General features: G+C 43.9%; 1 protein-coding gene across 2 annotated transcripts in view; it reads left to right on the top strand.

The window, feature by feature from the left end:
* The window catches only part of LOC141154968 (cytochrome P450 2G1-like), a 167,094-nt gene extending 142,718 nt beyond the window's left edge, over window positions 1-24,376 (top strand). For both annotated transcript variants that reach the window (XM_073641548.1, XM_073641547.1), the window contains 4 exons: window positions 12,768-12,909; window positions 16,864-17,051; window positions 22,069-22,210; window positions 23,928-24,376. In XM_073641548.1, coding sequence (XP_073497649.1) covers window positions 12,768-12,909; window positions 16,864-17,051; window positions 22,069-22,210; window positions 23,928-24,115 — 660 coding nt within the window. In that variant the 3' untranslated portion in view covers window positions 24,116-24,376. The remainder of the gene's footprint in view (window positions 1-12,767; window positions 12,910-16,863; window positions 17,052-22,068; window positions 22,211-23,927) is intronic.
* Window positions 24,377-24,800: the final 424 nt, after the last annotated feature.

Genomic DNA, 24,800 nt, shown 5'->3' with positions numbered 1-24,800 from the left:
ATTAATTTTCAGCATTACTGAGAAAAAATCCAGTTATGATTTTGGTGCACGAACAGTTATCGAACATAACCTCGAACAGCCGAATTTTTCTCAAATTGTTCGTGTTCGCCGAACGGCTCGAACACCGCCCAAAACAGCTCGAATTTGAGATTGGCGAACAGTTCGAGTAGAACAACGCTCATCTCTACTTCACATGTCCCCTCTATTTAATTAATCATTTATTATTTTTTCTATATTTATATCGCACATTGCCACTTTTTACATCTGATTTTCTCATCAATATATATCTTCAAAATATTGTCCAAATAATTGGGGGTACGCGATACGACGGCGATACCCTTTGGGATGAGTACATCACTGCTAATTATCAGGCACATCTTTTATTCATTACATTTTCTAACATGCACGTGAATACAACACTAAGAGGATTTTATGCAGGAAGGGTGCGTCCAATTTATAAGCATAATGTAGAATCCATATGCTTCACATTCTATAATCATTTAATCCCTCTAGTATCATGACAATAGAGGCTTTCTATACCTGCCACGTCATGGACCTGTACGCATGCGTATGATTGCAGCTTCCTGGATACTTCCTGACCCGGCCACAGTGCCCGCGAGCATACAAGTGTTGCGTAGCAACCTGTGGCTTGCGGTCCACCGGCCGAGAACGGAAGTTCCGTTTTAGGGGGCAGACAGTCTGCGCATGCGTCATTTAAGGTCACGATAGACCGGAAACGGCAACACGCACATCTATGAGGGATACCCGCCCATATATATACCACCACGCAACATACAAACCCTAGCTCCCTGAAGAAGAATATTTGAAACGTACGTCGGGGCGATGGACGGGCTTTAGCGCTAATACACTGATTCAGGTAACTTCATTTAGTATTCCCCTGTTTACGTGATCTAGTTGCTGTGCTGTTCAGCTCTTTACAATTGTTTTCTATGCTCTGACCTCTATGGGCACTTTTGCAAAGTACTTAATAATATTTTTTGTAATTTCAAAGTCTCTCCATATGGTGGCAGTATAGTGATTATCCAATACCATTCATATAAACAGTGACAATTGCTCTACAAATATAGATATTTTTAGTGTCATTATTATATTTAATCTCACTTGTATTTTCTTTTGAAATAAGCAATATAGTCGCATTTGTGAGCAGTACATTGCAAATCAGCAACTTTATATCTTTAGTAACAGTGGTTGCATACTTATAAGCCCGTTCCTATTGGTGAAGCACTGTGATTTGTTTTATCATGTTTTTTAATATTGTCTTAATAAAATATTGATTTTTTATGGTTCAAATACTCGTTTGAAGTCTTTTCTTGAGGGACCCGTGTCCCATTTGAGAAGAGAAGATGTGTTTATGTGAATTGAGTTGAATAACCGATAATAATCCTCAGGATTCCAAGTGTGGAACTTTGTTGTTAACATCTTACTAAAGGATAAAGGAAAACGTATTACTTTGTGATCACTATTACCCAAGTGACCCCCAACTCGTATATTTGATATGCGGTCTGGCCTGTTGGTTAATATTAGGTCTAGCAGTGCCTCCCTTCTTGATGGGTCCTGAACCAGTTGTGAAAGGTAATTGTCTCTCAAAGTTGTCAAAAACCTATTACCTTTGCTTGAACTACAGGTTTCTGTTCCCCAATGTATTTCAGGGTAGTTGAAGCCCCCCATAATAATGACTTCTCCTTGAGTCGCTGCTTCATCTATTTGCTTTATGAGGATATTCTCCTCAGCTTCCATTATTTTTGGAGACTTATGACAAACCCCTATGAGTAATTTATTATTTTTTTCCCCCTCCCCTTATCTCCATCCACAGGGACTCTACATTTTCATTAGATTCACATATATTCTCAGGCAAGATGGGTTTTAAGGATGATTTACAAATAAACACAAACCCCCCACTCGCTTGTTTGTACGGTCATTTCTGAATAGACTATATCCCTGTAAATTAACTGTCCAGTCATGGCTCTTGTCCAGCCATGTCTCAGATACCCCCACCATGTCATAATTATTTTCCAACAAAATTTATTCTAATTCCTCCATTTTGTTGGTGAGGCTTCTGGCATTAGTGTACATGCATTTTATGTGTCTCTCTGTACCTCTTTTCCGTCTTACTATATTGACTCTTCTAACCCCACCCCCAATTTCTTTATTTGTGCTCAGGTCACTATCTGCACTATCTTCCCCACCTATAAAATGAATACCCTCCCCCCTAATCCCTAGTTTAAACACTCCTCCAACCATCTAGCCATTTTCTCCCCCAGCACAGCTGCACCCTCCCCATTGAGGTGCAGCCTGTCCCTAGCGTAGAATCTGTAGCCAACTGAGAAGTCGGCCCAGTTCTCCAGGAACCCAAACCCATCCTTCCTACACCAGTTACTGAGCCACTTATTTTACTCCCTAATCTCCTGTTGCCTCTCTGACGTGGCACGTGGTACAGGTAGTATTTCAGAGAATACCACCTTGGAGGTCCTTGCTTTAAGCTTGCAGCCAAATTCCCTGAAATCATCTTTAAGGATCTTCCACCTACCTCTAACTTTGTCATTTGTGCAAATGTGCACCATGACCGCTGGATCCTCACCAGCCCCTCCCAGTAATCTGTCAACCTGATCAGCGATGTGCTGGACTCGAGCGACAGGTAGGCTGCACACTGTTCGACGATCCCTGTCTTTGTGACAGATTGCTCTATCTGTTCCCCTAATAGTTGAGTCCCCCACTACCAACACCTGCCCTGCTCTCCTATTTCCCCCCTTACTGGAGTTGACACTCCTCCGGCTTTCAGAGGACATGCCTTGCTGCAGCAGTGCTACCCCTGTACCGACACCCCCCTCATCTGCCAACTTTGCAAGTTGCATCTGCCAACTTTGAGGTTGTGAAGCTTCATGGGGTTCCCTCCGATGTGGTGTCTGATCGGGGGAACCAGTTTGTTTCCAAGTTCTGGAAGGCATTTTGTTCTCGACTGGGGGTGCAGCTGTCCTTTTCCTCTGCCTTCCACCCTCAGTCGAATGGTCTGACCGAGCGTGTCAATTAGAACTTGGAGACATACCTCAGGTATTTTGTCTCCGAAAATCAGGAGAATTGGGCATCCTACTTACAGCTGGCAGAATTTGCCATCAATAATCATCGTCAAGAATCCACTGGCAGGTCACCGTTCTTCGGTGCACATGGTTATCATCCACAGTTTGGTACCTTCAGTTGGGGTGGTGCTTCAGAAGTTCCTGAGGAGGAATGGTTTGCTTCGTCACTCTCCTCAGTATGGCAGGGTTTTCTATGTAATTTAAAGACCATGGGTGACAGGTATAAACGTATGGCTGACAGAAAACGCTTGCCAGGTCCAGACCTGAATGGGAATGACTTTGTATCGTTGTCTATCAAGAATATAAGATTATAAGTTCCTTCTTGGAAGCTGGGACCTAGGTTTATTGGTCCCTACAAAATAACCGCCGTCATTAACCCAGCAGTGTTTCGTCTTGAACTTCCTCAGGCCTTACGTAGAAAGGTACGTAGAACCTCTTGAGCCCTCACCTCTACCACCGCCCCCAGTAATGGTTGATGGTAACCTGGAGTTTAAGATTTTGAGGATTGTAGATTCTCGTCTCCAACGTCGTTTTCTACAATACTTGGTGCACTGGAAAAGCTATGGTCCGGAGGAGAGGATGTGGGTTTCAGCGTCAGAGGTGAACGTTACCAGACTGGTTCGCTCTTTTCACACCTCTTTTTGTGAGAAACTCGGTTCTGAGTGTTCAGAGTCCAGTCGTAGAGGGGGGTACTGTCACGGGTGTGTCAGAGGTGACAGACAGTCGCCCTGTAGTGGTTTGCAGGAGATCTCCACGTTTTGCAATGCAGACAGCTGCCTAGATAGGAGGCTGTGTTTAGGACCCAGCGACTACATCCCTTTAGTCTGGGTGTATATATACCTGGTGTGCTAGGTATACTCATTTCTACTTGGAACTTCGCTGAAGCAGTACCACATCCTCACTGGAGTCTTGAGGCCATGTGCCCTGTTGGAGTTCTTCCTAAGCTCAGTTTTAATTCCCCTGTGCTGTCTTCTCCTTTTGTCTTTAAAATGCTAGCGGTGGTTGACTGGTGCTCATCTCCTTCCACCCCCTGCTATAGCCTTACTCCACGGATAGTTGGGTGAGGCACGTGATCGGCGACAGCTGCAGAGGCTAGGGGGAGACAGGGTGACGCTAGTCCAGATTAGGAGGTCACCTCTTCTCCCTTTCCCTAGTGTCTAGGCTCCTTTTCTCTTTCCCCTCTGTGTTGCACTCACACCTGGCGTGACTCTCTGTGTTGAACTCACACCTGGCGTGACAGTTATATCTGAAACTGCATTGCAGATCAGACCATTGCTCAACTCTGTAATCATGAAATTAAAGGGCAAAGAAAGATGTTTGTGTGTCGAAACACCACCGAGAAGTGCGAGCTGATGTTGGTCAGGCTGCCATTGCTTATACGACAAGCTGCATTAGAAGACTTCCTGGGAGAAATGCCAGCTGAAGTAGATACGGTTTCCCAAGTCAGTCCTTTCACTGAGCTAAAGAATATGGCTGTGGTGAAATACAACTCACCGACAAGCTGTGGACTGCTTCCGTACCATCCCTGGCCACATTCACTTGTCCACGTGTTTGTGGTTAGGCGATCCTTCCCAGTAAGTGCACTGGGGAGGGCAATGGTAATGTTATGGGACCCATGCTTGTCGAAGGCAAAGACAACACCGGGACAAATAGTGGAGGCTGGGGACCGAGTATGGACACCCGGCTGCCGCCATGAGATTGTGGACAGCTTCCGCCTCCACGAGCCTAAATGGCCACATTTCAAGAGAAAGCAGCTGTCAAAAATTTGGCAGTATAGTATTGCAGCATGTGGGTGGGTGGCTGGCTGCATACTTGTGCTTGCATTCCAAGGAATGGGGTAGGGACAACTGAATGCTGCGCTGAGACAAGAATGTGGACGGTGATTGTTGCAAGTCTACAATGACAGGTGCATGGCGGGAGGCATCTTCGCATGCACCAAGGATCACTTATGATGGGCACACTTAGGCAGTGACCTGGGAGTAAGAGATGCTTTCAGGGGTTTTTCCCATGCTGTTCCCATGTCTTTTCAGCAGTGTATGCATGTGTCTGATAATGTGTCACACACCACATGGCCAGATAAGGTTGTAAAATGTTAAAATGACTTTTCCCGGTGAATGGATTTGTCTTGGTTGAAAGCAATGCAAAAGTGCAAAACGCATCAAAAACGCTACGTGTGAACATAGCCCAAGGTGTGGAGGAGCATTTTTGCTTTTGTTTATTTATTTTGCCTTATATACAATTCATTACCCTGGAAAGGATGTTCTTTAACATATTTCCCAGGAAATCCATTTTGGTTTCGTTTTTGCATGTTTTGTGGTGAGTCTGTAAAAGTGGCGTAATACCTCTGGCAACATAGTTCAGAGCAGTAACCTGGAAGTCAGAAATGCTTCCAGTGGTCTTCCCCATGCTGTTCCCATGTCATTTGAGCACTGTTCCCATCGATTTGGGCAATTTTTAGGCCCACTAGAGACCGCCGAGGGGAGCCGCAGGAAAAATGCTTGAGTTTCCCATAGACTTACACTGGGCTCGTTACTCGGACCGAGTACTCGAGCAATCCAATTTGCTCGACCCGAGCAACGAGTACCGAGCATTTTAGTGCTCTCTCATCACTAGTGGAGACCCAATCAGGATTCTCCACATTTCAAAAAATTAGGGCCTAAAACCACCAAAGTGGCATCAATTTCAGTACAGTATAAATTATAGAATTAAGAACGACACCTCATCCACTACAGACAACCCAATAGATGGAGACCCAATCAGGATGCTCCACATTTTAAAATAATAGGGCCTAAAACCACCAAAGTGGAATCAATTTCTCTAGAGTATAACTAGTATAATGGGGACCGACAACTCTTCCACTACAGCCAACCCAGCAGATGGAGACACAATCAGGATTGTTCACATTTAAAAAAATAGGGCCTAAAACATACAGCAGCAGCAAGAGCAGGCACAAAAGCCATATCACAGACTGCAATTCCACAAAATCAATGCAGCACACTAAAAACTACAACATTGCCTAGTCTGTACAGTCTGCGATTGGGGTGAAAAAGTCCTTGAAGATCCATGGCTTGTTCATCTTGATGAAAGTTAGGAGGTCTACATTTTCATGGCATAGCCGGCTGCGCTTATTAGTCAGGACACCACCAGCAGCGCTGAAGACACGTTCTGAGAGAACACTGGCTACTGGGCATGATAAAACCTCCAAGGCGTTACAGGCGAGCTCAGGCCAACCATCCATTTTAGAAGACCAAAATGTAAAAGGGTCCACATCCTCCCTGATGGTATTCATATTGAGCTCTAGATACTCCTGCACCATCCTCTCCAGTCATTTACCACATGTCAGACTTGTATTCTGTTGTGCTGGTGCATGATATTGTCTAAAAAATGTGTGAAAGGACTCACAAAAATTGCTTCTGCCACTTACTCTGCTGCTGCTAATGTTTTGGCATTGACAAACTGACATACCGGAGGTTGAAAGGCTATAGCTGCAATGCACACTGCGTGCCTCACTGCTATCTTGGGGAAAACCTTTCTTAAGGTTGCTTAAAAGCTGGTTTCGATACTCCAGAATTAGCGGGTCCCTTTCCAGGGCGGGCAGCATCTGGCAAAATTTACTCTTACAGCATGGATCTAACAGAGTGGCAACACAGTAGTTATTATTTCAAATCTTAACTATACTGGGATCATATTGCAGATAGTGCATCAAGAAGGCACTCATATGTCGGGCTCTTCCATGAGGTCCAAAGCCAGGCTGTATTGATGGCTGAGTAACACTGATGCTTGTTTCCTCCATTCCCATCTGCCAACCACCACGTTCAACAGAGAGGGGATGATTATCCTCTTCATCTTCTGACTGTTGCTCGCCCATCACCTCTTCCTCCTCTATTTGTTCCTCAGCTCTTGCACCTTCACTAACAGTTTGTCTGGTATCACCAACCCCCCTCGATCGCTATAATCCATTGTCACTTGGCATCCGCCTGTGTGACGACAGTCTGGAACTTTGAGACATTATTATCCCTTCTGCATCCTCCTTTTCTTAAGAGACAACCACCTCCTGGCGTAGGCTATTCAAAGTCTGCTCCAGCATGTAGATGACCAGAATAGTGATGCTGATGAAGGCATCGTCAGCGCTAACCATTTTAATAGCCATTTCAAAACTGCGCAGAAGGGTGCAGAGGTCCTTATTCTGTCTCCACTCCGTAAATATGATATGCCCCACGTCTGTACTGCGTTGGCCCAGGATATACATCCTGAAATACTGCATCAGGGCTCATTGCTGCTGCCACAGTCGCTGCAACATGTGCAGAGTGGAATTCCACATTGCATATCAACCTGTTAACTGGCATGGAAAAAGACCTCTGTATCGTTACAAGTCAATGACATGAGGGGTGCGAATGGCGGAAGTGAGCACACAGCTTCCATACTTTCTGAAGCAGCTCATCCAGGCCGGAATAGTGGCGGAGAAATCGCTATGCCACCAGGTTGAGGACGTAAGCCATGCAAGGCACGTGTGTGAGCTTGCCTTGGCGTAGGGCCGCCACAAGGTTCACATCATTATCGCACACGGCCTTCCCTGGATCTAGGTTCAGCAGAGACAGCCATTGCTCAAACTGAGCCTGGAGAGCTGTCCACAACTCTTCAGCTGTATGACTGTAATCTCCAAGGCATATTAATTTGAAGACTGCCTGATTGTGATGAGCCCTGACTGCGCAGTACGGAGGTGGTGTGGATTCGCTCTCCACTGTTGTCTCATTAAGACAGAGGTTGAGTGCGCAGGTGGTGGCCCTAGAGGAGGTGGAGGAGGCTGAAGCAGTGGAGGAAGTGTGAAATACAGAGGTTTGTTCTGCAAGCCTTGGGGATTCCAAGGTTTGTGGAGCAGCCCTTTCCCCCCTGCTCCCAGAGCCACCAGAGTCACCCAGTGCCCAGTCAGCGAGATGTAACACCCTTGGCCATGCTTACTCGTCCAGGTGTCTGTGGTGAAATGCACCCTGGTAGACATAGATTTAGTCAAGGAATGGGTGATGTTGTCTGCGACATGCTGGGGTAGTGCAGGCACAGCTTTCTTAGAGAAGTAATGGCAACTGGGCAACTGGTACTGGGGGACTGCGATGGCCATCAGATTTCGGAAACCATCAGTATCTACCAGGCGGAAAAGCAGCATTTCCATAGCCAACAGATTGGAGAAAGTGGAGTTTAACCTCTTAGCTTTCTCATGTGTAGGATGAAACAGTCTTTTACGTGACCACAACTGCAGGACCGAGAGCTGGCTGCTATGCTGCGAGAGAGCAGAGTATGGTGAGACGGACAAACTGGTGGACCATGAGTGAGGTGCAGATGGTACGGTGGATTGAGAAATATGTGGGTTCTCTGTGAAACAAACACAGCAGGCATGTCCGCTTCCATTACAACTGATGGGCTCTCACTCAGCCTGACTGGAGTGGGTAGAGAACCGGAGGTTTTGTGGTGGGAGACCCGCGTGCCAATTTTTGGCACGGTAAAAGAGGAGGAGGAAAAAGCAGCGGATGCGGTTGATGGAGCAGCTGATGGTTGTTGAGTTCCGCTGGTCTGCATTTCAGCGCAGTGAGATTGCCAGCGTAGTAGTCACATTATTGCACATTTTCCCTCTACTGAGTTTTTTCTCTCAAAGTGTGCAGATAACGTGAGTTGGCTCATCCTTTGCGGTGACAAAAAAGGCCCAGGCTAGGCAACCCTTGCCACCTCTGAAAGCTGCAGACCCATGACCAATGCTGGCCACAGCCACAGTTGTGGCTAAGGATGCAGTGCTCCTCTTGCTTGCATCACTCATTGTCTGCGCCGTAAGGCAAAAGGTAACCTCCTTGTCTTCCTCCTCCACCTCCTCAGATGAGCTACTCGGCTGAGTGACTTTGGCTTCACACCAAGTAGGATCTTCAACCTCATCATCATCCAATGTGTTATCCCATTCCTCGCCCTCAGAGTGACCCTTCTCCTCTTGTTGCCCTGACAGCACAGTGTAGTCTGCATGAACCTCCGGTATCTGAGTCTCATCATGATCTCCTCCCTCCCCAATGGTTAACGTCTGGTGACGTGGGTCAGGAACCTGCTCAGACCATACTACGTCGTGCCCCGAACCCAACCAAAATTTTTTTTTGCCATCGGTGGAGATGTTTTCCTCCTCTTCCTAACTCTGTGAAAGTTTGGATTACACTTCTGTTGCCCATGGTATAGAATGGGTGAACAGAACAGCTCTACAGACTCGCCCATCTGTGGTTCGCTACAGTCAATTGGGCAGTTGGAAAGTTGTGACGCTGGTGGAAACAAGGGTAGTTGAGATGCCACCTCTGTGGACTGCACTGTGTGTGATGTTGAGGTGGAGGAAGAAGAGAAGAGGCCACTTGAAGCAGCGCTTGGAGCACTGGAGCACCTGCTATTTCTGTCCCTTATCAGCAAGGCATATCGCTGTGTGGCTGCCAAAGAAAGGAAGTGGAGTAGCCTGTCCACTAACAGAAGTTGTAAGTTGTCTTCGGATAGGGCATGACGGTGTTGGTTCACTAGTGCTTTCACTAACATTACCACCTACCCCACATATACCTTGAACATCAAGCCTATATCCCCTTCCACCGCGACCTCTCTTTTTCGCACTCATGTTGCTCAGAAAGTGTGGTAGGAGCACGCTATTAGCAAAACAAAATTAGATTTTTTTTCCTCGGCAACAGCTCTGCACTCACCTGAATTTCACTGGCACTAAATGACAAGGTAAGATATGGCTTGCTGTATAATGCTACTAACAGAAGAAAAGTATTTTTTTAGCGTGGATTAGGCCTATATAACATACAAGATATTCTCCAAGCTATTTCAAACTGAGATGTCCCCTGCTGTATAACGTTAGGAATCGAAGAAAGTATTTTTTACTGTGGATGAGATATGCTGCAAACTATTTTAAACTGAGATGTCCCCTGCTGTATCACGTTAGGAACAGAAGAAAGTATTTTTTTTTACTGTGAATGAGCCCTGTATAACATAGAATATATGCTTCCAGATAGTTAAAACTCAGAACTAGTCTGCTGTATCATGTTAGGAACAGGAAAAAATAGATTTTTTTACTCTGCATAAGCTCTGCTTATAGCTGAATTTCACCGCCACTAAAGGACTAGGTGGCTTATAACAGAGTGTAACACGTTTGCAAGAGAAAAAAATATTTTTTGGACTCGGGCTAGCAACAGAAAAAATCTATTTTTTTACTCTGAAAGCAACTCAAGTTCCATGCCACTAAAATAGTAGGTTGCTTATAGTAGAGTGTATATTGTTTGTCACAGAGAAAATTATTTTTTGAACTCTGCCTAGCAAGACAAAAAATCTATTTTTTTACTCTGATAACAGCTGAAGTTCAACACTACTAAAATAGTAGGTGGCTTATAGCAAAGTGTATCACGTTTGCGACACAAAAAAAATCTTTTGTGGACTCTGCCTAGCAACAGAAAACAATATATATTTTTTACTGTGCATACAGCTGAATTTCACCCACCAAAAATGACAAAGTGGGCTACTATAGTTTGCATTATCACATTAGCAAATGAAAAAAAAAGGTTTTTGTGCTCTGCACTGAGAAGCTCTGCAGAGTATGCAGACAGATGAATTTTAACCCCACAAAATCAAAAGGTGGGCTACAAAGGCTTGCTTGCTTTATCACATTAGCAAGTGAAAAAATAGATTGAAGGTATATGTGTACCTACAGCACAATGCATGCAATGCACAACACAGTTCTATGCCATGGGCCCTGCTGTTTCTGTCTGAATCTCAGTAATTACACAAGAAAACAAAAATGTGCTGCAAGGTCGATTTCACAGTTACACAGCAGAGGACTTATCTACACTATCTAACTTCCAAACAAGCACCCATCTATCTAGCTAATATCTCTCATTAAACAAGAGCAGGGTGCAGGAGCAGCGTCTATCACAAGTGCATAAAATGACGCTGAGACAACATGGCCGCTCTTTATCATGTGATTTTAGCAGCCAATGGCAGAAGCCCTTGTGTCTGGACATTGTGGATGTTTCCTGCACTTTCCTCACTTAAAGTTACAGGGGAAAAAAAAAAGATTACAAGCTAGCCACTGACGTGATCTGTTCTGAGGTATCACCAGGCCCTCCACTCATCTAACACGTCCCCCTGCTCATTATACACAAGCACTATGCTAGCCAAACTGTTAAAAATGCTGTAGTTGCCCCGGAATCACGTTCTCGCACTTATTCACCGAACGGTGCTGATTTTGCCGAATTTAAGAATAAGTGCTCGTGTTTTCGATCATGAATCTGAATGTGCCACATTCGTGTCGAACTTAAGTTTGCAGATCGGATTTCGAACATATTCACTCATCACTAGTACCTATGACTTTTCAGAGAATCATTCCAAATGCTAATTTTTACCTTTCAGGAAAAAGCTGTTTGTATCATTGAAAGTGCTGTAGTTATGTTTTTCTGTTAAGACAAAAAAAAAATGTTAATGTATGAGTAGTTTTTTCAAAACTAAAACCTAAGTATTCTGGTTAAATTGCCGTGTTAGCACTTCGCGATAAATAAGTGGGTTTTGTGTTGCAGTTTGGGCCCTCGGTCTCTAAAAGGTTCGCCACAACTGGTCTAGGGGAATGGAACTAAAAAGACTAGTCATCACAGACTAATCATCCCAGTCAGCTTTTCAAAATATATTTTCTCTGAAGCCTGGCAGCATTAGATTATTATGCACTTTTGATCCTAGGTTCCCGGACTGGAGAGATGTGATACACCTCCACCATAGAGATCAGTGAGAATATTTAAGTTTTCTCTCACAGTTTACAGAGTGAAAGTGGTTTGGCACGATGGGGTGCAGTGTATGGAGTATCCACACTTGGTGTTATGTTACCCTGTAGTTAGAATAGGCAGGCCTTGGCCTAAGTCTGGAAGGCACAACAGTGAGAGGGAAGGAAGAATACATTTGTTTATTGAGTGGCTGGGGGTCAGAGTGGACATCTTCAGGAAGCATTGGTGGCTGTTGGCCAGAGTAGACATCTACGGAGAGCATCGGTGGCTGGTGATTAGAGTGGACATCTATGGGAAGCATCAGTGGCTGGTGGCCAGAGTGGACATCTACAGAGATCATTTGTGACTGGAAGCCAAAGTAGACATCTTCAGGAAGCATCGAGAACCTAGAGGCTAGGGAGCAATGTGTTTATTGCAGAAGAGTTAGAAGGCTGGAGGCAGGGGATTGTTATGTAGGGCCTGAGGAGATGCTGTGCAGTGGGTTGATGCTCATCAAGTGAGCATCAGTGGCTAGAGTCCAGAGTAGACATCTTGGGGGAGCATCAGTGACAGGAAGCCAAGATGAACATCTTGGGGAGCATCAGTGCCTGGAAGCCAGAGTGGACATTTAGGGGACCTGCAGCCTATGAAGCAGTTTGTTTATAGCAGGATAGGCACCAGGTTAGTGCCACCGAGGACGGTTGCTTTGTGCCTGTGACTATATTGATGGAGACCTATTGGCTGATACTTATCGCTCAGCAAGGCCTGGAATTTGTTACCAGGAGAACACTAGAATTACAAGCTCACAGACACAGCCATAGTGAGAAATGGATAAGCCATCAAAGTAACATTCTAAAAACCGTAGTTACAGTAAATAGTCATTATTGAACATTGGGACTGAACTATGATTTCTTTCCAGGAAAAGAATAATCCCAACACAGAGTTTAATTTAAAAAATCTCCTAAGGTCGACTCATAACCTGTTTGTAGCTGGTATAGAGACGGTCAGCACCACCCTGCGGTATGGACTGCTTATCTTACTGAAGTATCCAGAAATACAAGGTGTGTAAGGAGTCACTGTTGCCTATATTACTCCATGTAGGAATCTAGTGAAGTACACAACACATCCCTCTTACTTTCTAGGGCAGATTTCTCACGGTATACCAGGATGGTGGCCATTTTATGTTTCAGCAGTAATTCCTTCTCCAAGAGAAGAAAGAATTGAAATACAATTTAAATAAAAAATGTTATGGATGGTTTTATCACAGATTTTATTTTTTTTTCTTTTCAATGAACATCCCTTAAGGCCACGTTCACACGTTCAGTATTTGGTCAGTATTTTTCATCAGTATTTGTATGCTAAAATCAAGAGTGGGTGAAAGATGCAGAAGTGGTGACGTGTTTCTATTATACTTCTCCTCTGATTGCTCCACTCCTGATTTTGGCTTACAAATAATGATGTATAATGCTGACCAAATACTGAACGTGTGAATGTGGCCTTAGAATGGTTGCACATTATTATAAAAACATGACTGCTTTCTTTCAGACATAGTGCCACATCTTTCCATAGGTCGTGTCTACATCTATATAATGAATGTGGTTGTTCTGCAATACCACACATAACTTATGGACAGGTGTGCCACTGTTTTTGAAAGAAAGCAGCCATTATTTCTTCTAATCCTGTAAATCCTCTTTAGAGGTTGTACAATCATATAATATTGATAGGTCATCAATATCAGACTAATAGGGTCCAACACCTTGTACCCCCAATGGCCAGCTGTAATCACCAACAGCGGTGGTACAGCACCGCTACCACTGCCGAGGACTTCCGATTAGCTCCTATTCAGAGGTCACTGTGAAGTTTCATCTATAATATAACCGGGGATGCGTACCTCTGTCTGAAGCCTCGATAGACTGCGAATGCGTGACGCGCAGTCTGGCTCCAGACAGAAGCAGGCATTCATCTGTTACAGATAAGAGGAGGTGTATGACACCGGAGAACGCGGTATGTGCAGACACTGAATGCATACCGCGATCTCCGGCGCCATACTTGCATACTTACCTGACTGGGAGGAGCGTTGCCGCAGCGCCTCTCTTCTGGCCGGAGACGGGGGCAGGAGTGAGGCGTCGGATCGGCGCGTGTTCATAGCGCTATCCTTCCCCATTTTACTGAAGACACATTTACAGTGTGTCTTCAGCAAAATGGCGCCGGACAGCGCGGTGCTCCGGCGCCGCTCTCCTCCTCCGGCAGAACAGGACGCTGCAGTGCTGGAGTACAGAGAAGAAAGGTGAGTATAACTGTTTATTTTTTTTTCTATGTGTGTACAGTGTGAAAGGGAAGAGGGGGCCACACATATCAGGATTGTTGGTTGAGGGGACCATGCATATACCAGGATTGTGGGGTGAGGGGTACCACGCATACCAGGATTGGGGGGTGAGGGGTACCACGCATACCAGGATTGGGGGGTGAGGGGTACCACGCATACCAGGATTGGGGGGTGAGAGGTACCACGCATTTCGGGATTGGGGATGAGGGGAGCCACGCATGCCGAGAATGAGAATGAGGGGAGCCACGCATACCGGGAATGGGGATGAGGGGAGCCACGCATACAGGGATTGTGGATGAGGGCTGCCACGCATACAGTGATTGGGATGAGGGGTGCCACGCATACAGGGATTAGGGATGAGGGGTGCCACGAATATAGGGATTTGGAATGAGGGGTGCCATGCATACAGGGATTGGGGATGAGGGGTGCCACGCATACAGGGATTGGGGATGAGGGGTGCCACGCATACAGGGATTTGGGATGAGGAGTGCCACTCATATAGGGATTGGGGGGTGAGGAGTACCCCACATACCAGGGTTGGGGAGTGAGGGGTAACACGCATACCAGGTTTGGGGGGTGAGGGGTACCACGCATACCAGGATTGGTGGGTGAGGGAGCCATGCATACCGGGATTGGGGATGAGGGGTGCCATGCATACCGGGATTGGGGATGAGGGGTGCCACGCATACCGGGATTGGGGATGAGGGGTGTCATGCATACCGGGATTGGGGATGAGGGGTGCCATGCATACCGGGATTGGGGATGAGGGGAGCCATGCATATCGGGATTGGGGATGAGGGGTGCCATGCATACCGGGATTGGGGATGAGGGGTGCCATGCATACCGGGATTCGGATGAGGGGCCATGCATACCGGGATTGGGGATGAGGAGTGCCATGCTACCAGGATTCGGATGAGGGGCCATGCATACCAGTATGGGGATGAGGGATGGGGTACCATACATACCAGGATAGGGATGAGGGATGGGGTACCATGCATACAAGGATAGGGATGAGTGGTGCCATGCATACCAGGATTGGGGGTGAGGGGTGCCACGCATACCTGGATAGGGGATGAGGGGTGCCATGCATACCGGGATTGGGGATTAAGTGTGCTATGCATACCGGGATTGGGGATGAGGGGTGCCATGCATACCAGAATAAGGATGAGGGGTGCCATGCATACCAGGATAGGATGGTGGGGACAGGATGGGGGCAGCACAAATACCAGGAGGGGGGCAGCACATACCACACATACCAGCATGGGAGACCATATACCAATAAAAATGCTCGCCGCCTGGGCGTAGAACGGGTTCAATGTCCAGTTCAATATGTTCTTTGGTGGCATTTGTACAAAGCTAGTAACAGCTGATCAATAGAGGTGTTGGCCCCCACCAATGCTATATTGAGGACCTTCCAAAGAATAGGCCTTCAATACTAGATGCCTGGTCAACCCCTTTCATTTAACGGGGGGGGGTTCAAAGATAGCAGTTACACCTGGACCTTGGCACATTAGCAGCCCGAAGGCTCGTTTTCAACATAAGATAGAAGATACTAGTATTACCAAGGTAAGTGATGGGCCTATTACAAAATGTTTTTTGGGAACCAGAAGCTTCTAGTTACAAGGAGCTAAAGTCAAGAAGATACCCATGTAACAAGTATTTACTCAACTTTCCACTGTGCTCTATAGGGGTGTTGGCCCCTCAACAATCTTATATTGGCAACCTTCTATAGAATAGACCTTCAATACTAGATGCCTGGATGACCCCTTTCATTCAAGCAGGAATGAAGCTACAGTGGGGATGCAGAGATAGCAGTTACATTTGGGCCTTGGTGCATTAGTAGCCCAGAGGCTCATTTTTAACATAAGAAAATACCAGTATAACAGTGATGGGCCTATTACAAATTTTGTTTTGGGACATGGAAGCTTCAAGTTACAAGGAGCTAAAGTCAAGAAGATATCCATATAGCAAGAATTTACTCAACTTTCCATGGTGCTCTATGCTACTTTCCTACTGAATTCTAATACTAAGTTTACAAATGGTGCATTTTGTAAAAGCATAGGTTCAGTATAGCAACTGTGTAGTTATTTTGGCACTTGCTTCATCTGTAACTGAATTATAAATCAAAAAACCGTACCACTTAGTATTATGCCACCCAAAGTGAACTAAGTATTAAGTTATAGACACGAAGAGTTATTAATACAAAAGTATATAATCTTTATATGAACGTGGAATAAACACATAAATAACAGAATAAAAACGAATGCCACTTGTGTGAGGGACGTGAGGGGGTACAGACCCAGTCCTAGAAGTTGTAATAACCAAATTTCAATGGTCGCAATTAGTTGCCCACTAACTGACTGCTAAAATGAGACCATTGATACTTGGTTATTACAACTTCTAGTACTGGGTCTGTACCCTCTCACATCCCTAAAACAAGTTGCATTCATTTTTATTCTGTTATTTATGTGTTTATTCTATGTTTAAATAAAGATTATATACTGTTGTATTAATATCTCTCCATGTCTATAACTAACTACGGTACTTAGTTCACTTTGGGTGGCATTATACTAAGTGGTACATTTTTTTTTTATTTGTAATTGTGTCTGGGACATTATATGGTTATGTGGATCACCAAACTTTGATTTAAATCTGTAACTGAATACTTAAAAAAAATCTATAATTTCAGCTAAAATCCACAGGGAGATTGATCAAGTGATTGGACATGACCGGCCTCCAAATTACGAAGATAGACTTGAGATGCATTATACTCAGGCTGTTATGCAGGAGATCCATCGGTTCAGTGATATTATCCCTCTGAATCTACCCCATTTGGTGACCAGAGATATCCAGTTTCGAGGATATCAGATCCCTAAGGTATGGACTTCTTATGTATCAATCAATTATTTATGCATTATCTGTGATATTGGTCAAACCAGGGGGACCGCCATGGGGACTAAGAGTTCAGAAGGAATAATAAAGTACATAGTACATGTATTGTAAACAAGGTGTCGACACAAATTTTATGATTTTTTTATGTGGATATAGCAGACATTAATTAACCTTTGATATATGCTATCAAAAACCATATTGAATGCGTTTGAGAAATCAGCGAATATTCACATCCTGTCATGACACCATGGCTATATCTAGCAAGCGTAAAATGAAGAAAGTGGTGGCACTCACCGGTTCTGTATAAAAGTCCAAAGTCTATTCACATCATTAAAATGATTGGCATGGGAGAGAGAATATATTGGGTCTATAATAGAATCTATAGGGTCTATTCTAGGACCTGATGAAGCCCAGACTATCCCATACCAATCCTTTTAATGATGTGAATAAACTTTGGACTTTTTTACAGAACGAGTGAGTGCCACCACTCTCTTCATTTTACAGATGCATATGCCTTCAATCAGGTTGAGCACATAGTTACTGTTGCTGCATGATCGTTTCCATGATTAGCATTTATAACCACTTGCTCCATGGTGCTGTTTTTATCTCCTTCATCTTGCTTTGATATACAGTACAGACCAAAAGTTTGGACACACCTCATTTAAAGATTTTTCTGTATTTTCATGACTATGAAAATTGTACATTCACACTGAAGGCATCAAAACTATGAATTAACACATGTGGAATTATATACTTAACAAAAAAGTGTGAAACAACTGAAAATATATCTTTTATTCTAGGTTCTTCAAAGTAGCCACCTTTTGCTTTGATGACTGCTTTGCACACTCTTGGCATTCTCTTGATAAGCTACAAGAGGTAGTCAGCGGAAATGGTCTTCCAACAATTTTGAAGGAGTTGCCAGAGATGCTTAGCACTTGTTGGCCCTTTTGCCTTCACTCTGCGGTCCAACTCACCCCAAACCATCTCGATTGGGTTCAAGTCTGGTGACTGAGGAGGCCAGATCATCTGGCGTAGCACCCCATCACTCTCCTTCTTGGTCAAATAGCTCTTACACAGCCTGGAGGTGTGTTTGGGGTCATTGTCCTGTTGAAAAATAAATGATGGTTTAACTAAACGCAAACCGGATTGAATAGCATGCCGCTGCAAGATGCTGTGGTAGCCATGCTGGTTCAGTATGCCTTCAATTTTGAAAAAATCCCCAACAGTGTCACCAGCAAAGCACCCCCACACCATCACACCTCCTCCTCCATGCTTCAGGGTGGGAATCAGGCATGTAGAGTCCATCCGTTCACCTTTTCTGCGTCGCACAAAGACACGGTGGTTGGAACCAAAGATCTCAAATTTGGACTCATCAGACCAAAGCACAGATTTCCATTGGTCTAATGTCCATTCCTTGTGTTCTTTAGCCCAAACAAGTCTCTTCTGCTTGTTGCCTTCCTTAGCAGTGGTTTCCTAGCAGCTATTTTACCATGAAGGCCTGCTGCACAAAGTCTCCTCTTAAGAGTTGTTGAAGAGATGTGTCTGCTGCTAGAACTCTGTGTGGCATTGACCTGGTCTCTAATCTGAGCTGCTGTTAACCTGCGATTTCTGAGGCTGGTGACTCGGATAAACTTATCCTCAGAAGCAGAGGTGACTCTTGGTCTTCCTTTCCTGGGGCGGTCCTCATGTGACCAGTTTCTTTGTAGCGCTTGATGGTTTTTGCAACTGCACTTGGGGACACTTTCAATGTTTTCCCAATTTTTCGCACTGACTGACCTTCATTTATTAAAGTAATGATGGCCACTCGTTTTTCTTTACTTAGCTGCTTTTTTCTTGCCATAATACAAATTCTAACAGTCTATTCAGTAGGACTATCAGCTGTGTATCCACCAGACTTCTGCACAACACAACTGATGGTCCCAACCCCATTTATAAGGCAAGAAATCCCACTTATTAAACCTGACAGGGCACACCTGTGAAGAGAAAACTTTTTCCGGTGACTACCTCTTGAAGCTCATCAAGAGAATGCCAAGAGTGTGCAAAGCAGTCACCAAAGCAAAAGGTGGCTACTTTGAAGAACCTAGAATATAAGACATATTTTCAGTTGTTTCACACTTTTTTGCTAAGTATATAATTCCACATGTGATAATTCATAGTTTTGATGCCTTCAGTGTGAATGTACAATTTTCATAGTCAAGAAAATACAGAAAAATCTTTAAATGAGGTGTGTCCAAACTTTTGGTCTGAACTGTATATAACAAGCGATAATTATATTTATTTCTAATTATATCTACAGTACAAGCAATAAAAAACAGCAATAGGCATTAAATCAGTCCTGATTATCATCTATATTACTATAATACAACAGGGTATTTCAGGTAGAATTTAACTAAAATCCTGTTTAAAGGGTTTCAGGCCTCTATGCCCAACCAATAAGGACACAGGTTTTGCTGTTTTCAATTGTATCGGCGTTTTCAGAAACATTCTAACCTGCCCCCTCCGGCAATACGTTCTATCCCTAGCAGGGTGTTTTTGAAGTCTAGATTGGTGTTTGACAGTGATTGAAATTAAAAGGGAAGATTGGGAGTCAGGCTTATTTTTGCTTCAAAATAATGGATAACATAAGTTCTGGAACCCCAAGGGAATCGCTTTAAAGAGATGTACCAACTACTGTAGCATGCATCACTTATAGTACTGGTCTTTTTATATACAGTACAGACCAAAAGTTTGGACACACCTCATTTAAAGATTTTTCTGTATTTTCATAACTATGAAAATTGTACATTCACACTGATGGCATCAAAACTATGAATTAACACATGTGGAATTATATACTTAACAAAAAAGTGTGAAACAACTGAAAATATGTCTTATATTCTAGATTCTTCAAAGTAGCCACCTTTTGTTTTGATGACTGCTTTGCACACTCTTGGCATTCTCTTGATGAGCTTCAAGAGGTAGTCACAGGAAATGGTCTTCCAACAATCTTGAAGGAGTTGCCAGAGATGCTTAGCACTTGTTGGCCCTTTTGCCTTCACTCTGCGGTCCAGCTCACCCCAAACCATCTCGATTGGGTTCAGGTCTGGTGACTGTGGAGGCCAGGTCATCCGGCGTAGCAACCCATCACTCTCCTCCTTGGTCAAATAGTCCTTACACAGCCTGGAGGTGTGTTTGGGGTCATTGTCCTGTTGAAAAACAAATGATGGTCCAACTTAACGCAAGCGGGATGGAATAGCATGCCGCTGCAAGATGCTGTGGTAGCCATGCTGGTTCATTATGCCTTCAATTTTGAATAAATCCCCAACAGTGTCACCAGCTAAGCACCCCCACACCATCACGGTGGAAACCAGGCATGTAGAGTCCATCCGTTCACCTTTTCTGCGTCGCACAAAGACGCGGTGGTTGGAACCAAAGATCTCAAATTTGGACTCATCAGACCAAAGCACAGATTTCCACTGGTCTAATGTCCATTCCTTGTGTTTTTTAGCCCAAACAAGTCTCTTCTGCTTGTTGCCTGTCCTTAGCAGTGGTTTCCTAGCAGCTATTTTACCATGAAGGCCTGCTGCACAAAGTCTCCTCTTAACAGTTGTTGTAGAGATGTGTCTGCTGCTAGGACTCTGTGTGGCATTGACCTGGTCTCTAATCTGAGCTGCTGTTAACCTGCGATTTCTGAGGCTGGTGATTCGGATAAACTTATCCTCAGAAGCAGAGGTGACTCTTGGTCTTCCTTTCCTGGGGCGGTCCTCATGTGAGCCCGTTTCTTTGTAGCGCTTGATGGTTTTTTCAACTGCATTTGGGGACACTTTCAAAGTTTTCTCAATTTTTCGGACTGACTGACCTTCATTTATTAAAGTAATGATGGCCACTCGTTTTTCTTTACTTAGCTGCTTTTTTCTTGCCATAATACAAATTCTAACAGTCTATTCAGTAGGACTATCAGCTGTGTATCCACCAGACTTCTGCACAACACAACTGATGGTCCCAACCCCATTTATAAGCCAAGAAATCCCACTTATTAAACCTGACAGGGCACACCTGTGAAGTGAAAACCATTTCCGGTGACTACCTCTTGAAGCTCATCAAGAGAATGCCAAGAGTGTGCAAAGCAGTCATCAAAGCAAAAAGTGGCTACTTTGAAGAACCGAGAATATAAGACACATTTTCAGTTGTTTCACAGTTTTTGTTAAGTATATAATTCCACATGTGTTAATTCATAGTTTTGATGCCTTCAGTGTGAATGTACAATTTTCAAAGTCATGAAAATACAGAAAAATCTTTAAATGAGAAGGTGTGTCCAAACTTTTGGTCTGTATTGTAGGGTGAAGACATTATGGGATTCTTTGGGTTCTGAGGCCTGAATGCAACTTCAACTGCTCCTCCCCTGTATTTGAGTCCCTAGAGATGTCTGTGGTTGACGTTAACCTTTTTTATACAGTCACTGTACCTTACAATGTTCTACATGTGGTGTTTGTAGGGAGGATCACAACATCAGTGTTGTAATGGTGTTGGCTCTCTGTGTGCCTAGTGGGATATTCATCAAGCATATCATGACAGCAGAGCCCTGTGACTGGACGGAAGAGGGGGAACTTGTAATGCGTTGGTCAACTTTTTACATAACTTTTTTGAAATCTGCCTCAAGTTTGCCTTTACTATCCCAAAATGTTAGATACAATCCAGGCAAAAGGGGGTTGGAGTTTATGGCAAAAAAAGTTCTATGAGGTGGGCCCTTAAAGTTTTTCTACCCGAAACACAAAAGCAAGTTGTTTTTTTAATATGTGAACACTCATTTTTTTTTTTATCCTATATGATTAAAAGCTAAATTTTAACTGGGAGAACATCCCATTTTAGACGATTGAGAGCTATTTGACCAGGAAACTGTGCTAGTGCATACTCCATACAGCACACTCAGACTAAAGAATGTCTACCCTGGAAGTTCCTGGGATATTTATCTCTTAACACAGGAGCGCTGAGCTGAATTGACACTTTTTGTATTATTTTTAAGGGCACAGAAATTTACCCTTTACTCTGCACCGTTCATCATGACCCCGAACAGTTTAGGTCTCCGTGGAAGTTTGATCCAAACCGCTTCTTAGATGAGAGTGGCAAGTTCAAGAAGAATGAAGCAGTGATGCCTTTTTCAGTAGGTAGGAACCTGAAATTCATGCAGCGGCACACCAATCATAGGGGTTGAGAACGTAACTGGAATGGGATCAAAAATTAAGTTATATTCTCTGAATGTAGACAATTGTTAATAATTATTGACTGCAAGCAGTGATCATGAGAGACTATTTTAATTATGCAATTATTCAAGTTTATCTCCATTTATCCACTTCAAAAACCAAACATTTGGATATGAATCTTAGGCAAATTCCAGATGAGCGTATTACAGGAGCATTTATGTGTCTGTATTACAGGTGCAAGTACTAATCAAACTGTTGGCCTAAGGTAGGACCCAAACTGAAGGTTTCTGTTCAAATCATTAGACCCACATTGAGACCAGGACGTGTATTTGTGAAAAGAAAAGTGCAAAAATGCACTTGTAATACACTCATCTATCACTAGCCTGTGTGTGGCAACTAAAAATTTCTGATACAGAGCTGATTAAAAAAAATGAGTCCTCTACTCTGTTTATTAGTTTCATGTATTTGCAGGCTGCACACTCCATTCATTAGAATAGATTGCAGAGTAGGAAGAGAATTACTGCTGTCCTTTACTTACTCCCTGCTTTGTTAGGCCAATGTCACACCTCCAAGTTTTCCAATGTGAGAATGTTTTCGCAATGGAAAACTCAGCCTAACTGTAGGGTCTCCCGACCTAATCTTACTATTTCATTAGCATATATGAAGCAGTTAGTTCAGATCGGGAGACCTGGTCTAATGATATGAGAACCATCCATGTGCCATGGATGTGTAAAAGCAGCTCTGTAATAACTGGCTTATCTTACAAGTTGCTTGTCACACACAAAGGTGGCACACACGGTGTGTGGACCCACTGTGTCATGGGGCCAGGCTTGCCTAGGAGGGGCATAGCTAAGCGGCTACCTGGTATTCAATGAAGCGCCTGATGGTGGAATCATGCTTGAGCTGCAGGTAGCCGCCTGGTACCACTCCTAGACAGTCCCCGGTACTGCAGTTGCTAATAGCAGGGGTCACGCACGCAAACACGGACTCGAACCTGGGCTCCGTTCAGACTATGCAGGTTTTGGATTCTCAGACAGAGCGATACTGATATGAAGTCACAGACAGGACTAGATTCGGAGACTGATTCAGGCACTTGCTGCATAAGCACCAGGGAATCCAGTTCGGGCACTGGCCTCACACGGACCAGTGAAGCAGGTTCAGGTACTGTCTGAACAAGGACCAGGAGTTCAGGTTCAGGCACTATCCACATAAGGACCAGGGGAGTTGGTTCAGGCACTGGGAAGCAGGTTAAGGCACTGACTGCACAAGGACCTGGGTACTAGTTTAATGCACTGGCCACACACAGACCAGTTGAACAAACGTCTTCCTCAGGAGAACCAGAATCTAGGAAGAAGATTGTTCTGCTTTGAAACATGTTGAGATAACACCACACTGACTATCCTGTCCACCATCTCGTGGATATTATTGGAATTACAGCACCAGCAGGGCAGATCACCAGCTTCCTTCTAATACTTGATAACCACATTTGGCTCTTCTAATCTGTTGATGTTACAGTAGCTGGAACTAATTGGTTTTAAAACCCTTTCCTTTGTTGTGGGTTACACAACCTTTCAAGGTCACCAGTTACCTTAACTCTTTCAACTTTTTAATCATTGAATAAGACCCTATTGTGCTTGTATTGTCCCCTATCTTTCTAACTTTTATAATTTACTCTTTTTAGGAAAGAGGACCTGCCCAGGTGAGGTTTTGGCCCGTATGGAGCTTTTTATCTTCCTCACTACCATTCTACAAAACTTTAAACTGACTTCAGCGACAGAATTTACAGAGTCTGATATCGCTCCAAAACTGGCGGGATTTTTAAATGCCCCCATTCACTATGAGCTGTCATTTCTACCTCGTGAGATCTGATGTACTTTTCTCTACCCAGGAAGTTTCTGGAAACATTTACGGACTTTCTATGGATAATACTCAATTATTCATCTTTGTCTAGTTTCCATGTTAAACCTTATCATTACTATGTTGCCTTCGTTTTTTTTTGCATGATTTTATTTCCTCTATCTGATTTGTATAAAATGCCTACATGGCCTCACCTATATACATTGCTTCAAATGCCAGACAATGAAACATTAAGTAATCACCATGGAAAAATGAAACGATTATTGTGCTTAAGCGTTTTCTTCACAGTCAGGATTAGCTTTAGATAAAGTTTGGTACTGGGCAAAATTTAATGTGCGGCCCCTAAATGATAAGATATTGCATCTTCACACAGAAACATTTTCGGGGGATTTACACTGCTGATATCAGGCTATAAAATAATTAACTATATAAAAGTTGATTTTTAATTATTTATCGGCCTCTTTACACAGGCTGGTAAACAATGATGGGCACACAAATATCGCTAATAAGGGTTCAATCCTCATATACAGTACAACTGGACATTCTCTGTTTATATGGGACAATGTGCAGCCAACACCGGTGATTTTTATATTTGTGTCCAATCACCAAGCGAACAAGCCCCTTGCTTCTTCTTTGGGTGATTGTTGGCATGTCTACACCAGTCAATCATTGGTCAACGAAAAGTCCCAAAAGGTGC

Source organism: Phyllobates terribilis, unplaced genomic scaffold (assembly GCF_046119375.1).
Source record: "Phyllobates terribilis strain yellow unplaced genomic scaffold, ASM4611937v1 Scaffold_7__3_contigs__length_470593459, whole genome shotgun sequence".
Taxonomy (NCBI): Eukaryota; Metazoa; Chordata; class Amphibia; order Anura; family Dendrobatidae; genus Phyllobates; species Phyllobates terribilis.
This window is presented reverse-complemented; position numbering and strand designations above follow the sequence as displayed.